This window comes from Scyliorhinus canicula, chromosome 1 (assembly GCF_902713615.1).
Source record: "Scyliorhinus canicula chromosome 1, sScyCan1.1, whole genome shotgun sequence".
Taxonomy (NCBI): Eukaryota; Metazoa; Chordata; class Chondrichthyes; order Carcharhiniformes; family Scyliorhinidae; genus Scyliorhinus; species Scyliorhinus canicula.
The window spans coordinates 88400877-88427704 of NC_052146.1; the positions used below are offsets into that span (position 1 = coordinate 88400877).

The 26828-nt window shown below is 44.1% G+C and overlaps 1 protein-coding gene across 1 annotated transcript in view; it reads right to left on the reverse strand.

Annotated features, from left to right (window-relative positions):
- Window positions 1-2244: 2244 nt before the first annotated feature.
- Window positions 2245-26828, reverse strand: part of LOC119964917 (digestive cysteine proteinase 2-like) — a 45146-nt gene continuing 20562 nt past the window's right edge. The window contains exons 4-11 of the mRNA XM_038795079.1: window positions 24009-24181; window positions 21351-21591; window positions 18345-18543; window positions 14212-14405; window positions 7863-7954; window positions 6126-6284; window positions 3877-4066; window positions 2245-2818 (exon numbers count right to left, since the gene is read on the reverse strand). Coding sequence (XP_038651007.1) covers window positions 2631-2818; window positions 3877-4066; window positions 6126-6284; window positions 7863-7954; window positions 14212-14405; window positions 18345-18543; window positions 21351-21591; window positions 24009-24181 — 1436 coding nt within the window. The 3' untranslated portion in view covers window positions 2245-2630. The remainder of the gene's footprint in view (window positions 2819-3876; window positions 4067-6125; window positions 6285-7862; window positions 7955-14211; window positions 14406-18344; window positions 18544-21350; window positions 21592-24008; window positions 24182-26828) is intronic.

Sequence of the window (26828 nt, forward strand, 5' to 3'; positions counted from 1 at the left end):
TCCTCCAACCCCTCCAAACTCGGGAATCTGCCCCCAACGAATAAGTCCCAAAGCCTCTCAATCCCCATCCCTTGTCACCCCAATGCCCCCCCCCCCCCCCCCCCCCCCATGCCGTCCAGACCCCTGGAGCAAACCTATGATTCCCGCAAATCGGTGCCCAAACCGAGACCCCCTCCAACCTCAGGTGCTGCCACCACTGCCTTGCACCCTCAGGGCTGCCACCACCACTGGGTTTGTAGAGTACCTGGCCAGCGCGAATGATTAAGGTGCCGTCAACAGCGTCACAGTACCCCCAAAGTTGTGTCTTTACAGGCGACTGCCTCCATCCATTCCCATACCAACAACTCCCCACTTCCTAACCATGGCTGTATTGGCTGCCCAGTAATAATTCACCAAATATGGGAGCGCTAACTCCCCCCCCCCCCCCCCCCCCAACCATCCGACCCCATTCCAGCAGCACCTTCATCATCCGCGGGGCCTTACCCACCCAGACCATCCCCAAAATCAATGCATTCCTAAAAAAAAGCCTTCGGAATGAAGATCAGGAGATTCTGGAACACAAACAAGAACCTTGGGAGGACTTTCTGATTATCATCTTTACTGATTACACCCACCTCCTGAACTCTCCTGTCATCTGTTCTACCAACTGCGCTAGATTCAATTTGTGCAGCTGTTCCCACTTCCACGCCACCTGAATATTCAAATACCAAAAGCTCTCCCCCACTACTCCAAACAGCAACTCCCCCAGCCTGCTCCCTCGCTTGAATCTGAAAAACCTCGTTCTTCTCCATATTCAGTTTATATCCCGAAAACCAGCCAAACGTCTCCAATATACCCATAACCCCCCCCCCCCCCCAATACCTTCCAAAGGGTTTGAAATGTGGAGTAGCAGATTGTCCGCATACAGCGAGACCCTATACTCCAGCCCCCCACACTATCCCCGGCCAGTTCCTTGGTGCTCTCAGGGCCATTGCCAATGGCTCTATAGACAGGACAAAGAGCAATGGGGAGAGTGGGCATTCCTGCCTCATCCCCCGGTGCAGCCGGAAATATTCCGAACTCACCCAGTTCGTTCATATACTCACTACTGGCGCCTGGTACAACTGGACCCAATGCACAAATCCCTGCCCAAACCAAAACCACCCCAGCACCTCCCACAGATAGTCTCACTCCACCCAGTCGAAGGCCTCCTCAGCATCCATGCGATAACTGCGCCATCTCCATCTTACCTTTGTGTGCCTGCATTGCAATAAACTCTCCCCATACTACTGCCTTCAATGCTCCCCACAATGTGGTGGCCATAATCTCACCAGTGTCTTTCAGCTCCACATATCCCCGAATAGCAGCCCTCACCCGCTCACAAACCTCCTCATCTGCCAAAGCCCCAAATCCAACCTCCAAACTGGCGCCTCATACCGCCCCCAGATTCACCTGCACGTCCACCCAATGCAGCACATGGTCCAAAACCACAATTGCTGAGTACTCAGAACTGACCACCCCCGCCAACAACATCCTGTCCAACACAAAATAGTCGATTCGGGATTACACCCTATGCACATGGAAGATAAATGAGAATTAATTTGCCCTCGGCTGACCAAACCTCCATGGATGCACCTGCCCATGTGCACTAACCATAACGAACCTCACCCCGCCCCCCCAGAGTCTGCCACTATGTTTACCACTTCAAAAGCTACCCGTTTATTTATCAAGACCACCACTCCCCTCATCTTCAAATCCAGCCCCGAATGGAAGACCTGCCCTATCCACCCTTTCCTGAGTCTAGACTGATCCCTGATCGTCAGGATTCCTGTAAGAATGCTACATCCACCTTTAAACTCCTCAAATGTGCGAACAAGCAGGACCTCATGACCGGCCCATTCAGCCCTCTCACGTTCCATGTAATGAGCCTCATCGGGACACCACGTCACCACCCCCTTCACCCCCTATCCCCAGCTCCCAACCCTCCCCCCCCCACCCCCCTCTCCCCCCCCCCCCCCCCCCCCCCAACCTTCTTTGCTAATTAACTATAGCTCCTCCTGGGCCAGCCTCCAGCCCACTTCCCGCACCCCCTCAGGCCCTCCCTCAGATGTCCACCGTCAGCATCCCCCTCATACCCTCCTGAACTTCTTGTTAGATTTATTCATGATTGTCTTATATTTCTGACCTAACAAAATTTGAGAATTACATTTTTGTTGCAATGTAATATTGGACATTTATTAACAAATGAAAGAAAGGACCAGAGGAGGAATTCAATAATTTATTCAGACAAAAATATCGCGTCATAAAGCATAAGAGATTTTGTATCTGCATAATCAAACTGATTTTTAATCGGTGTCAGATGTATTTCTTCTTCATCATATATAAAAATACATCCGCTGAGGAAGGAAACTGAATCTGCAACCACATGTATGCTGGTGTTTAAAAGTTCACCAGTTCGAGAAAACAGTGATAGAAAGTAAAGGTTTGCTTTTATTAACCTTTGTGGAAAGCCCCTACTGATTTGTATTCAATTGTTAATGTTCATGCTGGAAAAGGTTGTTTGCAATAATCTGTGCAATAATAAACTCTGCCCAAATTATGATGTTTGAGTGAGCAATACAAGTCAAACATTTGTTTCTCTTTCTCTGCAGCTACTCCAGGGTGACGTACGTTGCATCTGTCGCAACTCCACAGTTGTTGTCTTCCATGGACATCATTATGTATCCAGCATTGCCCCAGTATGTCGACCAAGAGTTTTTAATGAGCCAGTATGGTTGACCAGCAAGTACTCCATAACCAACAGCAAGCACAGCATGATTCAAATCTTTCAATTCATTTCCTAAAACAGCAACATTAAAAGACTTCCAATGATTCCCATCCCATTTATTTGACATAACATTTGCCTGCGTCTATTTTTAATTTCATAATTACATAATTATGTTGCACAATTTCATAGTACCGAAAAAAACACTCATCTTTGATGTCATTTATGCAAATGGATGGCAGAAAGCTGCTTTATTTATGTAGATGAGAAAATGCAATATTTAGTCTGGGCTTGTCCTGTTTTTGTGGGGTGGAAAGGGAAACGAGGGAAGAATGAGGAAACACCACAGCTAGTTCACTGATTAATTATTTCACCAAAATGGGAAAAATTCTGACAGATATCCAATCATGGTTTGCACTTTTCAAATTCATTTACAAGATGTGGGGGATCGCTGGCAAGGACATCATTTAATGCCCATCCCTAGTTACCTCTGAGAAGGTGGTGGTGAGCCACCCTCTTGACAACTGAATGGCTTGCTTGCCCATTTCAGAGTCAGAGTCAACCATATTGCTGTAGATTTGAAGTCACATGTAGGCCAGACCGGGCAAGGATGACAGATTTCTTTCCTGAAAGGACCAAGTGTTTTTTGCAACAATCCTGAAGTTTTATGGTCACCCTGCGTGTAAATAGCTTTCTATTCCAGATTTATTAAATCAGAAGAATTTAAATTCCTCAGCTGCCATGATGGAATTCAAACTCATGTCTCTGTATCATTTGTCCTCTCGCCTGGATTACTAGTCCAATGACATAAGCATTATGCTAACATTATTTATTTAAGATATGGTTCCAAAGAATTATGTGTACTTAAAGTCAATAAAGCACACTACTCATTATATTTGAGTACATATGGACCATATTTCTAAGTCAATAATTTCAAATAGTTGTCCTGCAGATATTGTCATCTTTGAACACCTAACAGTTGTATATGAATTAAGAGTAACACCTATAATTACAGCGGTAACATTCTCCATAGCAATAGTTAACTTGATTCAAATTATAGACGTTACATTTTATTCCAAGCAAAATGTTTATATTTCCTTTCTCCAGTATATTATGAAAGTTATAACACTTACCACACTTTGGTTCATAATAAACCCCTCTGCTGTAAAAGTTAAAGGACTTGTGTGAAACATGGATTGCTACAGCCACTGGTCCATTTTTAAAGATGGCCATTTTCAAAGCTTCACTATCTTCTGAAGTAACATTTATGTAGCTCTTCAGCTTGGCTTTCAATGTGGATTGATTATAGTGGCAGAATCCATTCTACAAAATAAATACCATGTCAAAATATGAAAGTGAACTGAAAAAAACTGTAAAGTTCAGGAGCCACCATTAAAAACGATCCGCTCAGCCATAAATATCCTATTTCACATTGACAACAAATAATATTATAATATTGACAATAATAATCTTACTGAAGTATTATTACATACCTTCAGTATGGTTTTCTGAAATCTTCAAATGTAGTTTATACTTGATGTTCTGTCTTTAAGAAACTGTGCCTGTATGAATGTTCCTACTTCTTTGGTCTGTACTTGATCATACTGAATCGCCAGTCACAGTTAATAGGTGCCAATCAACAATGGCAAACTAGCTAATCCCTTGGTTAGATTGCAGCCTGTTATTTACTCGTTACAAAAATCCAGTAGATGGTATCTGATGAAGCAAAGCAATGTGCCTCCCTACAGACAATACAGTAGTTTCTTTTAATGGTTGCAAATGCAAATTGTCCAGCCCCGTTAATGTGAGAAAACTCAAGAAACTGACAAATTCGCCTGAACATCCTTTGAGCATTTCATCGGCACAAAAGATACAATACACAATGGATAACGAGGCAATTAAAGGATGATGGAGGATTAGCTCGCCTTTAAGGCTCAGATTTAGCATGGTTAGAAATGTATGCCTGCACAAAATGCTGACAGTTGACAACTAATTGTGTCTCTCCCTATCTTCCCCTCCAAACCATCTGCAAGGTCTTATTCACCATTCCTTACTCATCCTTTTTAATAGGCAGCCCGAGAGTAGAGCCAGCCGATGAAACAAAGACATAATTAAATTATATGATTGAGTGTTCCAATTTCCACAATCCAGTGGCTAATAAATAGTGACAGCAGTTTGTGAAAAATGCATATTCGACTGAGTTAGACTAGACTGAAAATCAATAACACTTTCTTCTCAAATCCGTGTACAGATAAATTATATCAGAGTTATACAAAAATTGGATAATTGAATGATTCAATCCAGACATAAGGTGCATATGCTGCCAAATAGCACAAGCTCCCTAGATACAGCTTTAATACTATAAAACAAACTAGTAAACAATAACCAGTTTTAGACAAGGAAGTTTGTGCATGACCAAAATCCTTAATATCTTTCAGGAAGTTGCAACTACTGTAGGAGGAATCCAGTGCGGGATACGGGAAGTACAAACTCCACACAGTCAACCAGGTCCCTGGCGCTGTGAGGCAGCAGTGCTAACCATTGTGCCACTGTGATGAATTAATTGGATTGAAAAGAGTGTAGAGGGATATGGGTGGTTAGGGATAGAAAGAAGCGGCCAAAGTTAATATTGTTGGCGCTTGAGTTCATAAGAGAGAGGCCACAGATGATGTGAAGTCCGGGTGCGTGAATGAGTCTGAGATTTTTTTTCTGATGGGTGGGGCTTACAGGGGGCATGAGAGTGGTGAACTCGCAGGAAGCGGGAAGAGGTTGAGGCGAAGATTAAAAGCTCCAAGAATGAGTGAGAGTTTGAGGGAGGAAAGGAGTGAAACAGAACAAAGTGCTCAAAGGAGAAGGTGCAGCTTGAGGAGGCCAGGAAGCTATTTGGTAATAAGGGTCTTACCTCTACTGTGGCATTTTGGAGAGGGCAAAGTGTAAAAGGTATAGCGTGGTGTTCAACGAAACATCTTAGTTGGGTAGCATCAAAGGGTCCCCTCCATAAGTCATGATGCTTGGAAAAGGTTTTTTGTTTTTTTTAATTTAGATTACCCAATTATTTTTTCCAATTAAGGGGCAATTTATCATGGCCAATCCACCTACTCTGCACATTTTTGGGTTGTGGGGGCGAAACCCACGCAGACACGGGGAGAATGTGCAAACTCTACACGGACAGTGACCCAGAGCCGGGATCGAACCTGGGACCTCAGCGCCGTGAGGCGGTTGTGCTAACCACTAGGCCACCGTGCTGCCCTGCTTGGAAAAGGTATAACAAGAATTTGATGCTCACTCCCCTGGCCAAATGCATTTCACTAAGGAGCCTTTCACCTGACCAATGGAAAGTTAAAGGGAGCACAGGTTAACCACAGAAAACCTCACTACTGACCTGTCCCATGTAAGATCCATACGATTCTGCATCAGCAATTCCATGTTTCATGATCCATTCAAAAGTCTGCCATTCCAATCCACCATCACATGCACGGTTTCCAAAGCCCCAGGTACAATCTATCAACATTTGCTGTGAAAGAGGAATTAAATCTCCTGTCTGAAATGAAAAAGAGATGACGCCTCAAACAGTGAATTGGGTTTTTCAGGAACAGTGCAGATGTTGCTTATTCAAACGGTTGCTTTCAGGAAGCATTAAATTAAGTACTCTAGTCTAATATCAGTAGTAGACTGTTTAGGAAAACAACAGAAATACCAGCAATTGTACTAAATTAGCCAATTCCTATGTTATAGTACAGCATTTATTCATTTGCCATTCCCATCTCAGCATCAAAGGAAGTAATTGGGAAACACTAATTCGATCATGTATTAAAGTTAAAATGAAAAAAAAAACAAAATCAGCTGTCCAAATGTGAGTTGAAGTCAAACAGCTCTAAACTTTCTTTTTTTAATATAAATTTAGAGTACCCAATTCATTTTTTTCCAACCAAGGAGCAATTTAGTTGGCCAATTACCATCTTTGGGTTGTGGGGCGAAACCCACGCAAACACGGGGAGAACGCGCAAACTCCACACGGACAGTGACCCAGAGCCGGGATCGAACCTGGGACCTCGGCGCTGTGAGGTATCAGGGTTAACCCACTGCGCCACCGTGCTGCCCTAGCTCTAAACTTTCTTGAAGGGTTATCTTTTAACTAACAGCAAAACGTTAACTGTGTCCGAAATTTTGATGGTGCGGATAACTTTTGTTGCAAGATTTTCCAGCCCCCCCCCCCCGCTGGAGGGATTTTCCAGCCCCTTACTGGTGGGATTTTCCAGCTTTCCACTCCCGTTGGTGGTATTTGCTAGCCCTCCTGCTGGTGGGATTTTCCAGCCCCACCGCTGGTGGGATTTTCCAGTCTAGCTGAAGTCAAAGTTAGTTTTTTTAAAGCTTGTTCTGAGTAGGTCTGACCTCTGTATTTTTCACTCATCTTCCCTGATGCCTGGGGGATGGGGGCAGACATACAGCGCCGGCCCTAGGGTTGCTGGCGCCCCGGGCAAGCTGAACTTCAGCGCCCTTCGGGGGGGGCTTAGGCGGGGGAGAGCGGGGCCTAGGCGGGGCCGAGGGGGGGGCCGGGCCGAGGGGGGGCCGAGGCGGGGGGGGGGGGGCCGAGGCGGGGGGGCGGACGGAGGGGGGGGCGGAGGAGGGGCGGAGGGGGGCGGAGGGGGGGGCCGGGAGGGGGCCGCCCTGGGGGAGGGCGGCCACCGCGCATGCGCTGGTTGGCACCGGCCCAACTGCGCATGCGCGGGACCCGAGTCACTGGCGCCCCCTAGCACATGGCGCCCCGGGCGACTGCCCGAGTTGCCGGTACCTTGGGCCGGCCCTGCAGACATATGGCCGATTCTGATTCTCTGTGTTACTAATTCCACTCATACCTGAATATAGGAGGTGATTTGAGTTGCCCAGGGGTGGATATTCACACTCACTTTACTGTGCACACATTCAGAGGCACCTCATCGGCCAATTTGTGCTTCCTGCCTGACTTTACTCAGGTCAGGAATTGAGCAAACCATGGCTTGTACCTGATGTTATTGAATGGCATTGCATTAATGTTCAGTACCACTCTGCGGTTGGAAAGTTCACCCATTACATATTCAACAACCTGCATTGCTGTTCATTTCCTAAATACACAATTCACCTTGAGGTAGAGTGCTCCTTCCAAAACACCAGTTGCAGCAAAACTCCAGCATGACCCACATATAGCTTGATCTTTGACAGGGGTCACTGCTCCTGAGATAGACAAACGGATCAAAATTAGGATCTGTCACGAAGATATGCTTATGTCAAATTATGATTTTTACTTCACCAGTGGCCAGAGGAGGTACTGCAACCTAGGCCAGAGTCCGCCGGAATCGGGATAGGGTGCGGCCGGTAGATCCAGGGAGAGGCCTCTTCCGGGATTCCCGACAGTCATGAAATCTCACGAGATTTAGCGTGATCTGGCTCTGAATTCCACCTACAATTGGCAGGACTCAGACTCGCAGAGTTAAAAGAGTTTAACAGCTCAATTAGCTTTGCTACCACTGGATCTAACCGGTACCCGGCATCTTTTGCCCTCTCCAATGAGACCCCAGCCGGGTGCCTTTTGCACTGGTCCCCACAAACGGACACTAGGCGGAATGGCACTTGGGGTGGGTGGTGGGGGTGGGGAGGGGGACAAAGTCTCCCAAGTGATCGGAGGCCTTCGAGTACTCGGCCTCTGGCCAGGTTGGCACCCTGGCACTGCTGGTGTCACCTCGGCACCCTGGGAGTGTCACTGGACACCCTGATAGTGCCATCTGAGTGTCAGCCTGGGACTTCCAGGGGATCGTGTGTCATGCTAGTATGTGGTGGGGTGCAGAGGGGGGACTCCAGGACCCCCCAACAGGTGAGTTGGGGCATTGAGGGGGTCCGGGATTGCGTCGGGAGCTCGAGAGATCAGGGTGACATTTTGCATTGGCGAGCAGAGCTCCTCACTGTAGGAAATGAAGTTAAAGTGCAGCCTCAGGGCCGTTCTCCCCCAGGGCTCGGAAACAAAACAGACAGCGGAGCAGCGCTGGGAATGACCCCGCTAATCCAGCTCAGAACAGAACCCGCCTCTTTTTAATTAAATCGCACCCTAAATCCTGAATCTGCAGGAGGGGACCCAGATCTCCAAGATCCCTGAGGGCATGGCACCCGAAATCTCAAATGGCCTTTAGGTTGTGCCACCTCACTGTAACCACCTGGGTTGGCCACTTTCTCACACAAAATGGAAGAATTCAAAGATTGCAGGGTAAAATGGACATTGGCAAAGAAACCAGTAGTCTGCAGAATCCCTTGTATTCTAGCTGCCACAGAAACCCGACAGAATTGTAACTAACAAGCTGTGCATATTAATGAAGCGATTTACGGTGATTCCCAGGCACAATGGACACAACAGTTAAACATTCTATGGAAGGTCAGACATTCCGGCGCCAGTGGAGTCTAAGACAAAGGGCACCAATAAGATGTAAGGAACCGCCCGGTGATCGAGGGACTGCCCCATTATTGGGGAAATTCAAATCAATCGATTGGGAAGAGACCCAATCGATTGCAGGTATATAGAGGGTCCGCCCAGAAGGAAGCGAAGCCCCTGGGACCTATAAAAGTCAGGTCCCAGAACTGATTCGCTCTCTTAGCCAGCCTCTCCTTGACCAACTCTCTTAGCCAGCGCTCTCCTTGACCACCGTTGCAGCAGAAGACCTTGTGAAGGAGAGGCCTGGTCAGCAGCCGCCATCAAGTAAGTGTCATACAACGCACGCTACGAGAGTAGACACTCCTGACCCCTTTAGTCCACACTGACTGGAAGCCTGCGGATCCAGGACAAAGCAAGAGGCCATTGTTCCCTGATCCGGCAGTTCCCTTATTCCAGATAAGTATTGGCCTGTTAGTGGTAGGATTAGCCTAGTCTTGTAGTTTTATATGCATAATTAGTGGATAACTGTATTATAATAAACGTGTCTTGTTTGAACTTACTAACTGGTGTATTGAGTTATTGGTCTGAACTTGAACTTGAAACTTGTGGCGGTATCTTAACGATACCTGGCGACTCTAGAGCTAAGGAACAAAACAGAGCCAAATTGAGTGTACAGCACACTCACCCAGAACGAGCAACATTACCCACTTCCCACATGAGAACAAGATTGCTAACTTTATCTATTCAATACCCTGATCCAACCAGTGCCTGACAACCTTAAAATTCAGATTGGCAGAAAAAAACCCTTAAGTGGCCAATTAGTGGGCTTCCCAACCGAGGCTCCGTCTACCTCACTGTGAAATTGGGGCAGGTCTGTTCCCAGATGGAATCCTGTCCATGCAATGTCCTGTTCCCTCTCCCCCACCCCGCCTCCGAACCTGCCTGAGGATGGAGCATAAATTTCTGGCTCAAGTTTGCGAAAGTGGAACCATATTTTTATTATTTTACTTAGATCAGTTGATGTATAATAAAGCTAACCTCTTTAAAGTCAAGAAAACCTGTCCGTTTGGTGAGATACTGACTGAATTGCAAAGTATCCTTTTCAAACAAATAAAGCCTTTTGTGGGGAAACAAAGAAAGGGAAATGAGGAGAGGCATTCAACCCCTCCCCACTGTCTCCATGTATGTTCGTTCATCAAATTATATACGTGGTCTTAAATGGACATTAAGGCTGTGAGATTTGGTTCTGTAATGCTGGTAATTTCAGGGCTATGGGTTCTAATGTAGGAGAAAAATGGCATCCACACCTCTCCCTGGTGTGGCTCACGCATACCGTGTTGTGGAGGGCATTATGGGTGTTTATCAGAAGTATGGAGAATGGGCAACACAAAGGACCCTCCCACTTAACCCCACACCCACCTCACAACTACGCTTGCTGTCATTCAACTTACACGTTAGTCATTTATTACCTTTTACTAGCTCTTCTTGGGTTTGGGGAGGCTCTGGTATTTGCCAGCGTTTAGAAAAGTGAGTAAATTCTGCAGCGAGTAGTGGTGGAAGTTGGCAAGCTGCTGGTTGTTACAGTAAATTCTCAGCCTGGCAATGCCAGTGCAGTGCTTGCAGGAGTGCAGCATTGTCAGAGATGCTGGTCTTTGAAGACGGCATGAAGCTAAGGCCTTGGTCGTTTGCTATGGTGAATGTAAAAGCACTGTGGGTGTACCCGACCACATGGACTGCAGCAGTTAAGGACAGCAGCTCATCACCACTTTCTCAAGGGCAATTGGGATGGGCAGTAAATGCTAACTTAGCCAGTGACACCAATTTACTAGGAAAGGATAAAGCAATTCTATGATACATTTTGAAAAAGGAAGGTATCCTAGCCAATGTTCATCCCCAAATTGATTGATTAACTCTTCATTCACCTCATTGTTATTTATAGAATTTTATAGAATTTTGCTGTATGCACATTGGTTGTTGCATTTGCCAATGTAACAGTGACCACAGTTCAAAATTATTTCAATGGGGGTTTTTGGGCGGGCTTGTGGGCATTATTTTATAAATCTCATTTCTCTCAGTGACTAATAACAGCCCACAGCACCACCAAAAGATATTTATTGGAATTACAGAAATTAACAATGTTAATGAATTGCTTTTCCGTAACAGGCTAGTTTAAATAGATTAATTTTTAAATTGTACAACATAGAAATACATTTTAGCTCAAGCAAGGTGGATACATAATAGCTCAATATTATGTGGATGGAAAGGTGACCTTCGGCTCCTTTCCTTTCTCTGGAATCACCGTTTGGATTCACCGTTTTTGAGAACTGTGGCGTTTTACAAAAAAAACGGTGCCGACCCCTCACCAATCCTGTGACCGGTGAGGGGCTAGCAACCACGCCGGGTAAAACTCCCAGCTCACACAATATAAACGGCTGGAGAATGGCCAGGTCTGTGGCCGCGCATGCGCACGGCACGACCTGCAGCCATCGCGCCATAAAACATGGCGCCAGCCGTGCACTGTACTGACCAGCCAGATAGTGACCCCTGGCCACCCTTCACCAGTTCCCCCAGGCCTACAGCACGTCTCCCGCCCGACTGGTGGTGGCGCTGGACGCAGTCGCCATGCCAGGTTCCCGAAGGCTGAGACCACACATCAACAGTGCGGTCTGGAACTCGGCCCATCGGGGGCATAGCATTGGGGGAGGGCCTTCAGGTGATGCGCTAATGGCGCTCCAAAGGTGTGCTGCATGCAACGCAATAAGATGACACCATTTTGGAGGGGGTGGAGGATACAAAACCTGCCTCAAACTGGCACCGTCCCCGATTTCGGCGTCAGAAGGGATTCTTCGCCCGATCGCCAATTCTAAAATTGACGCGAGGAATGGAAAATCCCGTCCTAAGTGTTGACACCAACGGAGAATCCGTGGAGTTTTATGACAGGAAAACCGGCACCGCACCTGGACCGATTCTGCTACCGTTGAGGGGCTAGCATCAGTGCCATGTGGAACACACTCGATTCCACTGAAAAATGATGCAGGATACGCTAGATCCGTGATCGACACTCGGGAGGCTGGCAAGCTGCATCCGCACAAACGCGATATACTCGCTACACACACTTATCCCAGCCAAAAAATGGCACTGGTTGTGCTGGAGCGCGCCCATACAGCTGATGTGTCGGCTATGGCCAGAGGGCACCCAGTGCCCTGGGGGGACACCTATAATACCCATGGCACTAGGTTGAAAGCGGGCTGTTAGCGGTATGTGCAGCTGCATGGCTACCTTGCCAGCTGCAGCAATGATGTTAGGTGTCCGTCCACTCTGCCTCCACAGCCCACCTCCTGTTCACCCCCCCACTATTCCCCCCAGTCCTGGCAAAAGCCCCCCCGGCAGGCGGCACAAGTGTCAGCAAACTATGGCCATGTTGGACACTTCCCATTTCCCTCTCTCTCCCTCAGCAGCCACCACGCTGGCTTCACGATTTTTAAAAGCACGATTTATAACCACGCCATCTGGAACTCGGCCCATCAGAGGTGGAGAATCGCGGAGGCACCGGAGAATACCGGGTCGGGCCCGCTAATGATATGCAAACGGTGCCTACTGTACCTGTGGAGTGAAATGCATTGGCGCCATTTTCGAGTTAATGGAGAGTCGTGATTTGGCGTGAAATTGGCACCTGCCGCGATTTTGGCGTCTGAAGATAATCTTCGCCAAATCGTATTTCCTGATTTCACCGTCGACTAACGAAGAATCGCGCCCAGGGTTAGGAAATTGCTTGAGTGGTAGCCGACAGAGAGTGGGCAAAATGGGTAATTACTCTCATTGGCAGGAAGTGACTCATGTGTATCACAGGAAACTGTGCTGGGGCCTCAATTATTCATACTACTCATTAATGACTTGGATGATGGCATAGAAAGTCATGTGTCCAAATTTGTGGATGATACAAAGTTAGGTGGCATTGTAGGCAGCCTAGATAATGGCATAAAATTGAAAGGAGATATTGACAGACCAGGCAAATGGACAAAATTGTGGCAGATGGAATTTAATGTCAGCAAGTGTGAGGTTATCCATTTTGGACCAAAAAAGGATAGAGCAGTGTACTTGCAAAATGGAAAGAGATTAGGTACAGTGTATGTCCAAAGAGACTTGAGGGTTCAGGTGCATAGGTCCTTAAAATGCCAGGAACAAGTGCAGAAAATAATCAAAAAGGCGAATGGAATGCTCACCTTTATATCTAGAGGACTGTAATATAAAGACACTGGGGTTATACAAAACCTTGGTTGGACCCCATTTGGAGTACTATGAGCCGTTCTTGGCACCACACCTTAGGATACATATTTTGGCCTTGGAGGGAGTGCAATGTTGCTTTACAAAAATTATACCTGGATTGCAGGGGTTGAGTTACAAAGAGAAATTAGTCAAATCAGGCCTGTTTTCGCCAGAATTTACAAGGTTATGGGATGATCTGATCAAAGTATTCAAGATATTAACTGGGAAAGACAGGGTAGATAAAGATAAACTATTTCCACTGGTTGGAGATTCTAAAACTCGGGGGGCATAGTCTATAAATTAAGGTTAGACCATTCAGAAGAGATGTTGGGAAGAGCTTCTTCACTCAAAGGATGTAGAGGTTTAGAACTCTCTCCCACAAACAGCAGTTGAAGCTAGATCAATTGTTAATTTTAAATCTGAGATAGATAGATTATTGTTAATTAAGGGACATGGGCCAAAGGCAAGTATATGGAGTTAGGCCATAGATCAGCCATGATCTCATTGAATGACAGGACAGGCTCGAGGGGCTGACTGGTCTACTCCTGTTCCTATGTTCCGATTTTACCCATGGGATAATGGAAAGCTGAGATCTTTTGTTTCATGGTCTACAAATAAGTCACTAAATCTAGTTCTCCTGGTAGGGGTTGATGGGAGTTGTGGAGGAGGGGGCGTGTGCAGTGGATGGCGGGGGGGGGTTACTGCAGGCCAACACACACATTGGATGTTCAAATCGATCATCTTGTTTTCTACGTTCCTCAACCAGATTATTAGCTTTTCCCTCCCATTGAACAGAACTACATACCGTACAACCTCCAGTCCACGCTAAGAGGGGCAACAACTGACACGTAACGCTCAAAAGGATAAGGCTGCCCATTATTGAGTGAGTTTCTCTTCAGCCTCCCTCTCATAGCTGCAGTCTCATCCACAGTTCGGTCAGCTAGGTGATTAACTTCCATTTTATAGGTTAGATTTGCCCGATTCATTGAATGGATATACCTTCAAAACAGATGAATAAAATTGTTACCTTATGGAATTGATGACCACACATTATCGCAATGACTTGATTGAGGCAAGAAGGGAAGGTTAAAAATGGATCTTAAAACATAGCTGATTTTATCTACAGGTGGTGTTATTAATGGTTTCTCATATCAAAATGATGATTTCAACAGTTCAATTGTATTTTTCGTTGCTGTAATAAACTGGAATTAAATTAATTACTCAAGGTTTTAGCTACTTTAAAATATCCAGAGTTCTATGCTCTGGTCTGTTTTGTCCTTTGCAAATGGAGAGGATGCATTTACAATGTCTATTTTGAAACATATCTGTGTGTTATGATGCATTATGGGCTGGATTTTTCCGCCCCACCAGCCGCAAGATCGCTACGGACGAGACACAGACAATGGGGAAGTCCATTGACTTCGGGCGGGATTCTCCGGTTGCCAGGCATGCACGGCCAGAGAATCCCGCCCTATATCTCAGGGTCGGCTGGTGGGTGAGGCATTAGAGAAAGATCTTTTTCACTGTCTGACATTGAATCCAAGTGTCAGTGTGCACATTAAGAATCCTTTTACTTTTGAGGTCTGGGTTTAAGTCCCATTGTGGTCTTGAGCTGGCATTTCAATGTGGGGGGAACAATAACACTTTTCAAAAGAAATATTATATCAAAGCCTCATAATCCTGCTCAGGGGGCCTTTAAAAGATCCAATAAGGAAAACCAAAGCATTCCGCTCAACAATGGTTCCCTGTCAAAACTACTAGACAGATTATCTAGCCATTTATTCATTTATTCTTTCTAAACCTTGCCGTGTGCAGCTAGTGTTTACCTAGATGACAATTGCAACTAAACTTGCAAAGTAACCAATTAGTTGTACGGTACTGTAGGATATCAGGAGATGCTGTGTGACTCCAAGTTCTTTCTCCCAACTCCCAATTGTGTTGGAGCTCTGTCAAAATACATGAAAATAAGTCTTGCCTTTGTATGGGGACTTTCATGACTACAGGGTGTCTCAAAGTAATTTATGGCCAATTAAGTATTTTTTTTGAAGAGTAGTCACTCTGTTTTCTTGTAGAACAACCAATTGATGCACAGCCAGCTCTCACACACAGCAATGTGATAATGAACAGGTCATCCTGTTTTGTAATGTTGATTGAGGGATGGATATTGGCCAGGGCACTGGGAATAAATCCCCTGCTGTTCTTCTAATGTTCTTTATTCTGCTTTATCTGGATGTCTCGGGTGCGTAGTGTTGAATAAAGAACACAAAGCTTTGTTAACAAACAAACAATAAATTTATTACACAACTAACTAAGATTCGTTCACATTCCTAAAGTAGAAGGTTATTATATAATGTGTGCTGTCTCTAACTTACAGAACTCTCAAGTATACAACTGCCCCCTGTGCCTGGCAATCTTCCAGCTCTCACCTAACTCTTAATCCTATTCAAGGGGTTGGTTTAGCACAGTGGGCTAAATAGCTGGCTTGTATGCAGAACAATGCTAGCAGGGTGGGTTCAATTCCTGTACCGGCCTCTCTGAACAGACAGCAGAATTTGGCAACTAAGGACTTTTCACAGTAACTTCATTGAAGCCTACTTGTGACAATAAGCAATCATCGCCTAATAATTTTCTAATCTAGTCCCAGAATCCCCAAGGTCACATGATGTTTATATGACTGTTCTGTGGTTCCCTCTAGTGGTATGAATCATTATCATTAACTTGTTAACTCTTTACATCCAGTCAATATTCATATAATTATAGTTCTAAATAATGCCGTGGGATCTTTTACACCCAGCAGAGAGGGTTTAACGCCCTGTCCAATGCGTTGGCACCTTTGACAGTCCAATATTCCCTCAGTGTCCGGCTATGCTGAGAATACTGAGAGGGGACCAGATTAAGGTGTACAAAATTATGAGGTGTCAATAACCAGGGAGGGTAGATTTAAGATAAGGGGAAGGAAGTTTAGAGAAGATTTGGGGAAAAACTTATTCACCCAGATGGTTTTTTGAATCTGGAACTCACTGTCTGAAAAGGTGGTGGAGGCAGAAACCCTCAGAACAGTTAAGAAGTTGTCAGATGAGCACATGAAACTCCATAGCCTACAAGGCTACAGACCAAGTGCTGGAAAATGGGATTAGAATAGATAAGTGCTTGATGGCCGCACAGACACAATGGGCCAAAGGGCCTCTTTCTGTGCTGCAAAACTCTATGACTCTAAACTGAACTGGAATGTCAGCCTAGATTTTTGTGCACGAGAGTGGAGTGGGATTGGAATCCACAAAAACTGTTCCACGGGAGAGAAGGAGGTTGTTGGGATCATTTTCTTATCATCATAGAATTTAAAGTGCAGAAGGTGGCTATTCTGCCCTTCGAGTCTGCACCGGCCCTTGGAAAGAAAACCCTACTTAAGCCCACACCCCCACTCTATCCGCGTAACCCAGTATCTGCACCTCACCTTTTTGGAGACAATTTAGGGCAATTTAGCATGGCCAATCCACCTAACCCCACATCTTTCCGGACTTGTGGGAGGAGACCGGAGCAACCGGAGGAAACCCACGCACACATGGCGAGAAAGTGCTGACTCCACACAGACAGTGGCTCAAGCCAGGAATCGAACCTGAGACCCTGGAGCTGTGAAACAACAGGGCTAACCACTGTACTACTGTGCCGCCCACTTACCCTATTAACTCTGTTGAATGCAATATTTCTTCTTCAGAGCTGATGCCAAGAGGCAATCAAGATGGATAATATACTACGAATATTTATGTATGCAAATATACATACACTATAATACTAATGTTGATGTATATGAATATATGTTCACTATAATTCTAGTGTTTATGTATATGAATATATGTGTTCCATAATGCTAATGTTTATGTATATGAAAATACGTGTACTATAATACTAATTTTTATGTACATAAATGTATGTACACTATAAATCTAATGCTTATGTATGTGATTATATGAGGGCAGCACAGTGGCCTAGTGGTTAGCACAACCGCCTCACGGCGCTGAGGTCCCAGGTTCGATCCCGGCTCTGGGTCACTGTCCGTGTGGAGTTTGCACATTCTCCCCGTGTCTGCATGGGTTTCGCCCCCACAGCCCAAAAATGTGCAGAGTAGGTGGATTGGCCACGCTAAATTGCCCCTTAATTGGAAAAAATAATTGGGTAATCTAAATTTATAAAAAGAAAATGTATGTGATTATATGTACTATAATACTAATGTTTATGTACATGGATATATGTACACTATGGATTGGGATTCTCTGGCCGTGCCCGCCAGCGATTGGAGAATCCCGCCAGAGGTCAATGGACTTCTCTATTGTCCGCATCTCGCCCATGGCGGTCTTGCAGTAGGCAGGGCAGAAGAGTGTAGCCTTATGATACTGATGTTTATGTATATGAACATATGTGTATTGTAATACTACTATTTTTTTTAAATTTAGAGTTCCCAATTATTTTTTCCAATTAAGGGCAATTTAGAATAACCAATCAACCTTCCCTACACATCTTTCAATTGTGGGGATGAGACCCACGCAGACAAGGGGAAAATGTGCAAACTCCACACAGACTGTTACCCAGGGCCGGCATCGAACCTAGGTCCTCGGCGTCGTGAGGCAGCAATGCTAACCACTAGGCCACCGTGCCACCCATAATACTAATATTCATGTCTATGAAGTGCCTTTCATGTTTTAAGCAGCACAAAGGATGTTTTCACAATCGATTAGTGTTTAATGTGCAGTGATTGCTTTTGTCCATTTTACTTGAGAAAATTAGAAATTCAATCAAAGCAGGAAAGGTCATCAATATAATCAAATTTGAGAAGGAGTGAACTAAATGTCCCAGAGAAATAAAATAATGAGCTCATTGTACTTGGGGTTCAGAACCGCCATCAACACTACTGGGTTTCCACAATGCCTGGGTCAGCTTTACCTCACGTTGTGATTAAAAGTGACTCGTCTCATATTATGCTCCTCATCATCATTCTCATAATCCCTCTTAAACTTCTCCTTGTAATGCTGAAACAAATGATATGTCCGGTCTTCCTTATCTGTGGTAACTAAATCCTGAATGGGATTGGCCAGAATTCGGTGTTCTACTCCAGGACCAGTGAAACCTTCACAAGACAAACCTGTTATAAACAAATCAAGAAGATCAATAAAAATCAATTCAGGTTTCTAGCATTCCCAGTATTTTTATTAGAATGAGTATGACAAATGACACACTCTACATTAGTGTATCAGACTGTATAATTGTATTCTCATTGACAGCTCAGTAGTTTACCTTCATCATGCCCAGTAAAAGTATGTAGTGGGTGTAAAGGCATAACTTTAAATGTGACTGAATTCAATGTAGAATGTTCTGGAACTGCACTTTCTTCAACATAAATTGACACTCAAAAAGCTGTTAAGGTGACTGCCGAGGGTCAGGTGACCTTTGCAACAGCTACACGGACCCAGAACTATCTCCGCTTTCCAGGAAGGTCCTAATTGAATGGACATACCAAGATGAAAACCATTTGTGGAATTCACACTTCCTATTGTTTGTGAACATAGTAAAAAAAAAAAACCATAAAACATAGGAGCAGAAATAGGCACTTGCCCGTCGAGTCTGCTCCACCATTCAATGATATGATGGCTGATCTGATATAATATTCAACTCCACTTTCCCATCTTATCACGTGGATGCACTATCTCTGAGCTTGAAACTTAACAAAGGGAGCTATAGCCAAACTGATTCATCATAAGTAGGTGTAAATGACTTTCATCCATTCCCCATTGTGTAGAAATGGCTTCTAACTTCTAACTATTCTGGTTGTACAACAGAAGTAATTGACCATGTGGTTATAGGATCAAAACCAATTACAGATAATTAATCTCATCTCCCCAAGAATCAGGACGAAAGTAGCCAGTCTGAGGACAACTGCAGAGTCGATAGCAGCAACAAAGAAAACAACAGAGATTGCAACATCTTAATAAATCCAATCCCATTTCTTTTCAACTCTACCAGTGTAGGAAACTGGCCTCCCAGTAAAAAGATTTAAAAAGATTATCAACTTTGTGACTTGCTGGAAATCCACCTCTTCAAGCGAATCCTGCAATGATTTCAAGACCTGACTGTGGATATTAAATCCACCGAACTGCACTTCAGGTGTGGAAGAGAAACACTTTCTTCACGAGTACTGCATCAAGATGAACAAATCACTTGACTTATAAACTATTCCTTTGTTTATTATTTATTAAAATGTATTATCCTCTTTAACTGTATTTTCCTTGAGTGTATGTATGACAGGTGAGTGAGAGAAGTAACGTTAGGTTTCCAGAGCGGGGTGACTAAATAATCCTCTCTATTTAAACCCACAAAAAGCTTGCTGCTGGTTATTATTGACCCACACACTCAGGGGTTAAAACCACACATCTCTTCCTTTTCAAAAACACATTGATTGTGGACAGAAAAGGAAGGGAACTGGAGTTTGTTCTCTCTTGCCCCTGTCCATAACAACTTGTTCAGATTCACTGTGACATATCAACACCCAAGAACATTTCCAATAAAATACCCAACAGAAATGTTGGGCGGGACATTCCCCCCATCCCCTGCCATCTGGCACTCCCTGCCCACCCAACCCCAGCCAGAGCTGCTGCCCCTGCTCACCAGACCCCAGACCCTGTACCCCAGGCACCCACATATGATATTACCTGGACTGGGCCTGGCCTCCTCCCCAGTGCACATACCCACCCTCTGGTCGTGATAATGTCCCCTGTATGGGGCTAAGCCCCTGGGTGTTCAGACGTTGGCTGCAGTGTCTGTGCTGTTACCTCCCACAGTGCTCAGGCCCAGTGTCCAAGCATCACTGATTGGGATGCTAGGCAATAACTCCCACATGCTACATGGCACTCATACCCACGGGGATACACTTGGGATGTGTGAAGTGCTCACTTAACTCTGATTGCCAATTCCTAATTAGCAATAGCCTCCAGCCACGCGGCCAGAGGCCTCCGCGGTCAGTGGGAGCTATGTGTGGTCAGTGGGGCACGCGGGCTGGGACTGGATTTGTCCCAGAACAGGACCACATGGCATAGCAGACCAGCGGCTGCTGAGACACTCATCTCACCCCCACCCCCAGCCCAGCCCAGGCCATGGATGGCCACCAATGCACCGATTAAATTGTACCCGTCATCCAAAACAATGTCCGCATCTTCCCAGTTCTATTCCTTCATTTTCATTTACATAACTACTGAAGTTGTAGAAATATTCAAGAATCTAGTTTTTTTAAGTATCTCACACCTCTATATGTACATATTAAAAATGTACGTATAATTTCTGATAAACAATGCTGCTTTGAATGACAATTAAGAAAAATCGTGTTTCTTTTCTCTTCCCAGAACTATTTGTTATGTGAACTGTTTAATTATACCTTTATGAAGAGTCATTAATCTTTTCGAAAGCTGAAGAATGAAAGTTGCATTATGACTAATTCTTTTAAATGTTTCATATTAAGAATGGCTAACATGGAGTGTTGCTGATCTATCTCAGTTTGATAGAGTATTTATCAATTTGGGTCAGAATTAAAAGCAACCAGAGGAACTCCAAGATCTGCTAATCGTAATTTTTTAAAAATGCTTTTTAAATTACTTTTCAATTCCTCCTGATCAGAAAATGAGATAATAAGCAGGAACAAATCTGACTGGAAAGTTCAAAAGTAACATTCGGTACAGTTTGAATATTCATGCATTCTGCTCAACCTTCCTCAATTATAACACAAACTGAAAGGATTAAAGGGGTCCCAGTCACACATCAGTAGCAGCATGACTAGGCATCTGATCTCAGGTAGAAGTGTTTGGTTCTCACACCACATGACCAAAATGGGACATTACTTTCTGCCAACATCAACATCGCTTATTTTCATGATCGTCTGTAGGAATCTATCAAATTCTTTACCTTCAGGAAGCTCAAAGATATTTGGGTCCACGTTAAGATGCATAGTCCCATAATCTAATTCATATTTATCATAATGTGAGCCAAACAAAGTGTTGTATCCTTTCATTTCGTAATGGACAGGAATGGGGCCATTTGTGGAATTGGTGATCCAAATGGTGTAAGTATTCTTCTTTTCATTCTCGTAAATAACATTTTGCCATATGCTGCAATGATGTCCCTTATAGTCCTCTTCTTTCATGAACTACAAAGATTAACGTGAAAAAACATGATCATACCACAAATGCTGATAACTTTCAGTATCCTGCCTTGAACATAACTTCACTTACCTCTTCAGTATTTAATGTGCAATAAGAAGTCTTACAACACCAGGTTAAAGTCCAACATGCTTGTTTCAAACACTAGCTTTCGGAGAACTGCTCCTTCCTCAGGTGAAGTGTCTATATGCGCGATCTTCTTGGAGATCCTCTCCACTTTGAAGGAGCAGTGCTCCGAAAGCTAGTGTTTGAAACAAACCTGTTGGACTTTAACCTGGTGTTGTAAGACTTCTTACTGTGCTCACCCCAGTCCGACGCCGGCATCTCCACATCGTTTTTAACGTGGATCCTGAAACATCTGCACTCCCTTATTCACAATGCTGTTATTTCTTTACAATTTTTCGCTGAAGTAGAAGACAAACTGGCCACATTCAAGAAAACAGTGTTCATTGCTTCATTGCTTACTGCTGATTCATGGCTGATCCAGAGACAATTGTTTACATCTCTGCTTGTTTCCGCTGTGCTAAAACTTCACGCATGTCAGGACTGCTCAGCATGCGGCATTATTAAAATGTTGGTGAACAGCGGTGGTTACAGTGTTGATAACTTGCTCCCGAGAACTGGGATTTAGATGGCAGTGTGAATCTTTTAACTTTTTTAAAAATGCATTTATTCATAGGATGTGGGCATTGATGGCTGGGCTAACATTTATTGCCCATCCTTCATTACCCTTGAACTGAGAAGCTTTCTGCTCACTTCAGAAGGCATTTTATGAGTCGACCACATTGCTGTGGTTCTGGAATAACATGTAGGGCAGAGCAGGTGAGGACGGCAGATTTCCTTCCCTATTAGTGAACCAGATGGGATTTTACGACAATCGACAATGGCTTTGTGATCAACATTAGACTTTTAATTACAGATATTCATTGAATTCCAATTTCACCATGAGCCATGGTGGGATTTGAACCTGGGTCCTAGAGCATTACCTGGGTCTCTGAATTACTAGCCCAGTGACTGCGCCACTGCGCCAACGCATCATTGAGACTCAAGTGGGCAAGTTCACTTCTGATGTGTTCTGCAATGAATGTGTAGAGCATGGTGATCAACTGAAACAAGGGAGCTTTTGATCACTTAAAGCCCTCAATTGACAGTGGGCGGGAAAGCTTTCCATGGGGTCTCCCACCACAGACTTAATCAGGGTGGAGATTGGAAGGCGGAAGGCTTCCCACCCTCCTGATTAAATAACCCCTCTACCTAACTCACCACAGAGGAGGGCATTGAATTTCCCTCAAAGAGTGAAAGAGGTTTGGAACAACTGATGTTTCTGCAAACATCAGTTGATACTAGTTCAAATGTTAATTTTAAAGCTGACATTGGTAGATATTTATTAACCAAAGATACTGAGGGATATTCGGCACCCACAGTCACCTGGGGAATTGCTCACAAGTTGTAGGATATGCCTTCCTCTGTGTTTTTTATGTTGGTTCTCTTCTCCTTCTTCCTCTTTTATCCTTCTTTGCCTTCTTCCCAACTTTTCTTTTACTTTCTCTCTGTCATTTTTTGCTTCTTTCCTTTTCAGGGAGTTATCGGTTGGTTTAGTGAGGACGTGAGGTGCTGGTGAGGAGAAAACTCAGCCCTTGGAAACTTCCTCCCTGTTTTCTTCCTCATTCCCTCATAATTTCCTCCGCAACCATGTCCATTCCTCTTCCTGCCAAACCTTCACTGCCATTATTGGTACAATTCATTGCTCATCCATTAAGCAAAAGGAGGAATCTGGGGCCAACCTTTCCTTAACACGGGTTTATTCAGAAAACCCAGAGAACATAGGCACAGACTCCCTTTTCCTTCTCCCCACACAGCTGGAAACTGATGCTTGCATATACTTACGAATAATGTCTAACCTTTCCCCACTTGGTAACAGATGCTCTCACAGGGGCTGGTTTAGCTCACTGAGCTAAATCGCTGGCTTTTAAAGCAGACCAAGCAGGCCAGCAGCACGGTTCGATTCCCGTACCCGCCTCCCCGGACAGGCGCCGGAATGTGGCGACTAGGGGCTTTTCACAGTAACTTCATTGAAGCCTACTTGTGACAATAAGCGATTTTCAATTTCATTTCATTTTTCATTTTCATTACAACTCTGGCATGCACTTCATTGTGACTGGATTGCGATATGAACAATTGCAACCCTTCCCTCTCATTCTGAGTTACCTTTCCAACCGCCTGATACTTGCCTTCCATGAGATCCATTATTTACCTTTACCCCTTTATATTTCTTGCTATTATTCTCTTGCCTTTAATTCTATATGCTTTGTTTCCTTATACAAATGCTGATTTTGATATTCTCATGGTTTCAACTTAATGTTCAGCTTAATTCTAAACATTAGTAGGTTTATATCGTTCTTACCTCAAAGTCTTCCAAACTTGGAAAGACAGACTGTGGAAGGATGGGATCATCAATAGTCCCATTTACTTGGAAGCATTTGATAACGTTCACTTCAGTTTCTGTGGTCTCTGGAGAAATCTTGTAACTAATTCCTGTTGGCTTTTCAAATCCATGCTGCAGAGTTATAACCTGACCTGTAACATTAGAAATAGTCTATTTATGATTATTCTATTTCTAACCAAGTTCCAGTCAAAAGTAGTAATATTAAAGAACATCTCAGAACGGATCACTATCATGTTTATTGTTTGCACCCGCTAAACCTCCACTTGGAAACAATATAGAACCATAGAATTTACAGTGCAGAAGGAGGCCATTCGGACCATCAAGTCTGCATCGGCCCTTGGAAAGAACATAAAACATACAGTGCAGAAGGAGGCCATTCGGCCCATCGAGTCTGCACTGACCTAATTAAGCCCTCACTTCCACCCTATCCCCGTAACCCAATAACCCCTCCCAACATTTCTGGTCAATAAGGGCAATTTATCATGGCCAATCCACCTAACCTGCACATCTTTGGACTGTGGGAGGGAACTGGGAACACCCTGAGGAAACCCACGCAGACACGGCGAGAAGGTGCAGACTCCGCACCGTGACCCAAGTTGGGAATTGAACCTGGGACCCTGGGGCTGTGAAGGAACTGTGATAACCACTGTGCTACCGTGCTGCCCTTAACCAATAATATGCATGTTTTTAACATTGGATTTTGCAAAACTAGAGTAGTATAAAAAGAAGCTACACTTCAAAAGTAATTACTTATCAGGAAGATAAAAATCCAGTTTATACTTGAACTTGACAAATAAATTAGTGATAGGCCATTAATCAGAAGCATTAGGTGGGTTTCACTCTCCACTGATGCTGCCTGGCCTGCTGACTATTTCCAGCATTTTGTGTCTATTTTCAAATTTCCCAGAGTCCACAGTATTTTAATTTTGTGTTATGATGAGATCAATATCTACATAAATTTCTAGATCTTGGTGTTAGTTACAGCCTTAGAGTTGGCCATTTGGGACTGAGATTATGGTAATTTTCTTCATTCAAAGTCTTCTGTTTCTTTGAAATTCACTATCGCAGAGAGCTGTGGATGCTCACTTGGTGAGTACATTCAAAATAGACATTGATCGATTTTGGACTCTCAGGGAATTAGAGTAAGAAGGTGAAGCTGAGCTGGAAGGACATCCATTATTTTGTTGAATGAAGGAGCGGGCTCAAGGGGCAGGATGGTCCATGCTCCTGCCCTTATTCTTAAATTCTTAAAGTATGAAATTAAAACTTTCACAACTTCTTCAAAATTGTATTATTACTTAAAAGCCCTGGAATTGCTGGTGAAAGAAAACTCAGTGAGTCAGATCTGATCCCCGACATCGTGCTTTCTTCTTTTGCTTAAGATTCCCTTGGCTCCCTATGACATTCGTCAACCAAGAAGCTGGGCCGGCAGCTTACTCCTATCCCTCCGTCAATAATATTTTGGGAAACTGTGTCAGATTGCTGAAGGTGTCTTTTCCCTCAATTTAAGGAAGCAGTGTAATTTTTAACCTGATTCACTCCTGACGATACAGTGAAGATTATGGGGAACATTGTTTTATTATCATCATAATGGCCACAGTATTTGTAAATCAATTTGCTGACATAAACTGGAAGATATTGATAAAATAATCTTGAGATGCTAACAACCTATGCACAATCATATGTCAAGTTCAACAATTCTACTTTAGCTAATTTGAGTATTGCTGAAAAAGCTTTTTGTCTTGCTCTCATCAGAACAGACTAAAAGGAGAACTATTTATACTGCATGAGTGCTGATTAGTTGGCAAGTAGACTCTGATTGGTAGAGGTATTGCTGTGGAGAATGCAGCAAGGAACAGTTAACTTCAAAGCTTTTGTTCAAATTTAAACCAGACGGGTCAACTCTTATTGGTCACGGCTTTACCATGAGGGATAAACCAGGGAATGGCTGTCCCCAAGCTTCTGTTTAGTTGAAAAAGTCAGGAATGTTTAGCATGTGTTGAGCAATCGCAGAATCACATTTAATGTTGGACACTATGTTTTGAGTTTTGAAAACATGGGCTGATTAGATTCCATTAGGTGTGATTCTGAGATCGGACAACGCCTGCTAAACAATCCTGATTGTGCTAAGGATCACACTGAAATGCAAGTTATTCTCAGTTGGGCTTGCTGTGTGACTCACCTACGGATGCTAGAGGCCACATATATTCACTCACAGGGTCCTGTCCTTTGCAGACAGAAGGGACATGTCCACGCATTACACATTTTCCAACTAAACAAAAGTTTGGAGGACAGCCATTGCCTGGTTCATTCCCAAAACAAAGCTTGGCTTGAATTTGAACAAAAGCTTGGCAGTTAACTGTTCCTTGATGCATTCTCCATGGCAATGCCTCTACCAATCAGTGTCCACTTGCCAACCAATCAGAACTCTCTTCTCAAGCAGTATAAAATGCTGTTCCCATTACTATTGGTACATGTCATCTGCCCTGTTGAGTGCAAGGTGAAACACTTTTACACCCTGTCTCCTTTTTCAGCAATATTAGCTCATTCCAGAATGTAAACATTTTTACGTTTGCAAAAAATAAACATTTGTATGAATTCTTCTCAGTCAGGCAGTTACACATCTTTACCATTGATCCTAAAGGGGGTGGGGTGGGGTGGTGGAGTAACCTGGTTACAGAAACAGATGGATGTGGTCAGGAATTTAATCCCATCAAAATCGAGAAGAATCAAAATGTGATGAGTTTCCCACATTTGTCACACAGCAGATAGAACATA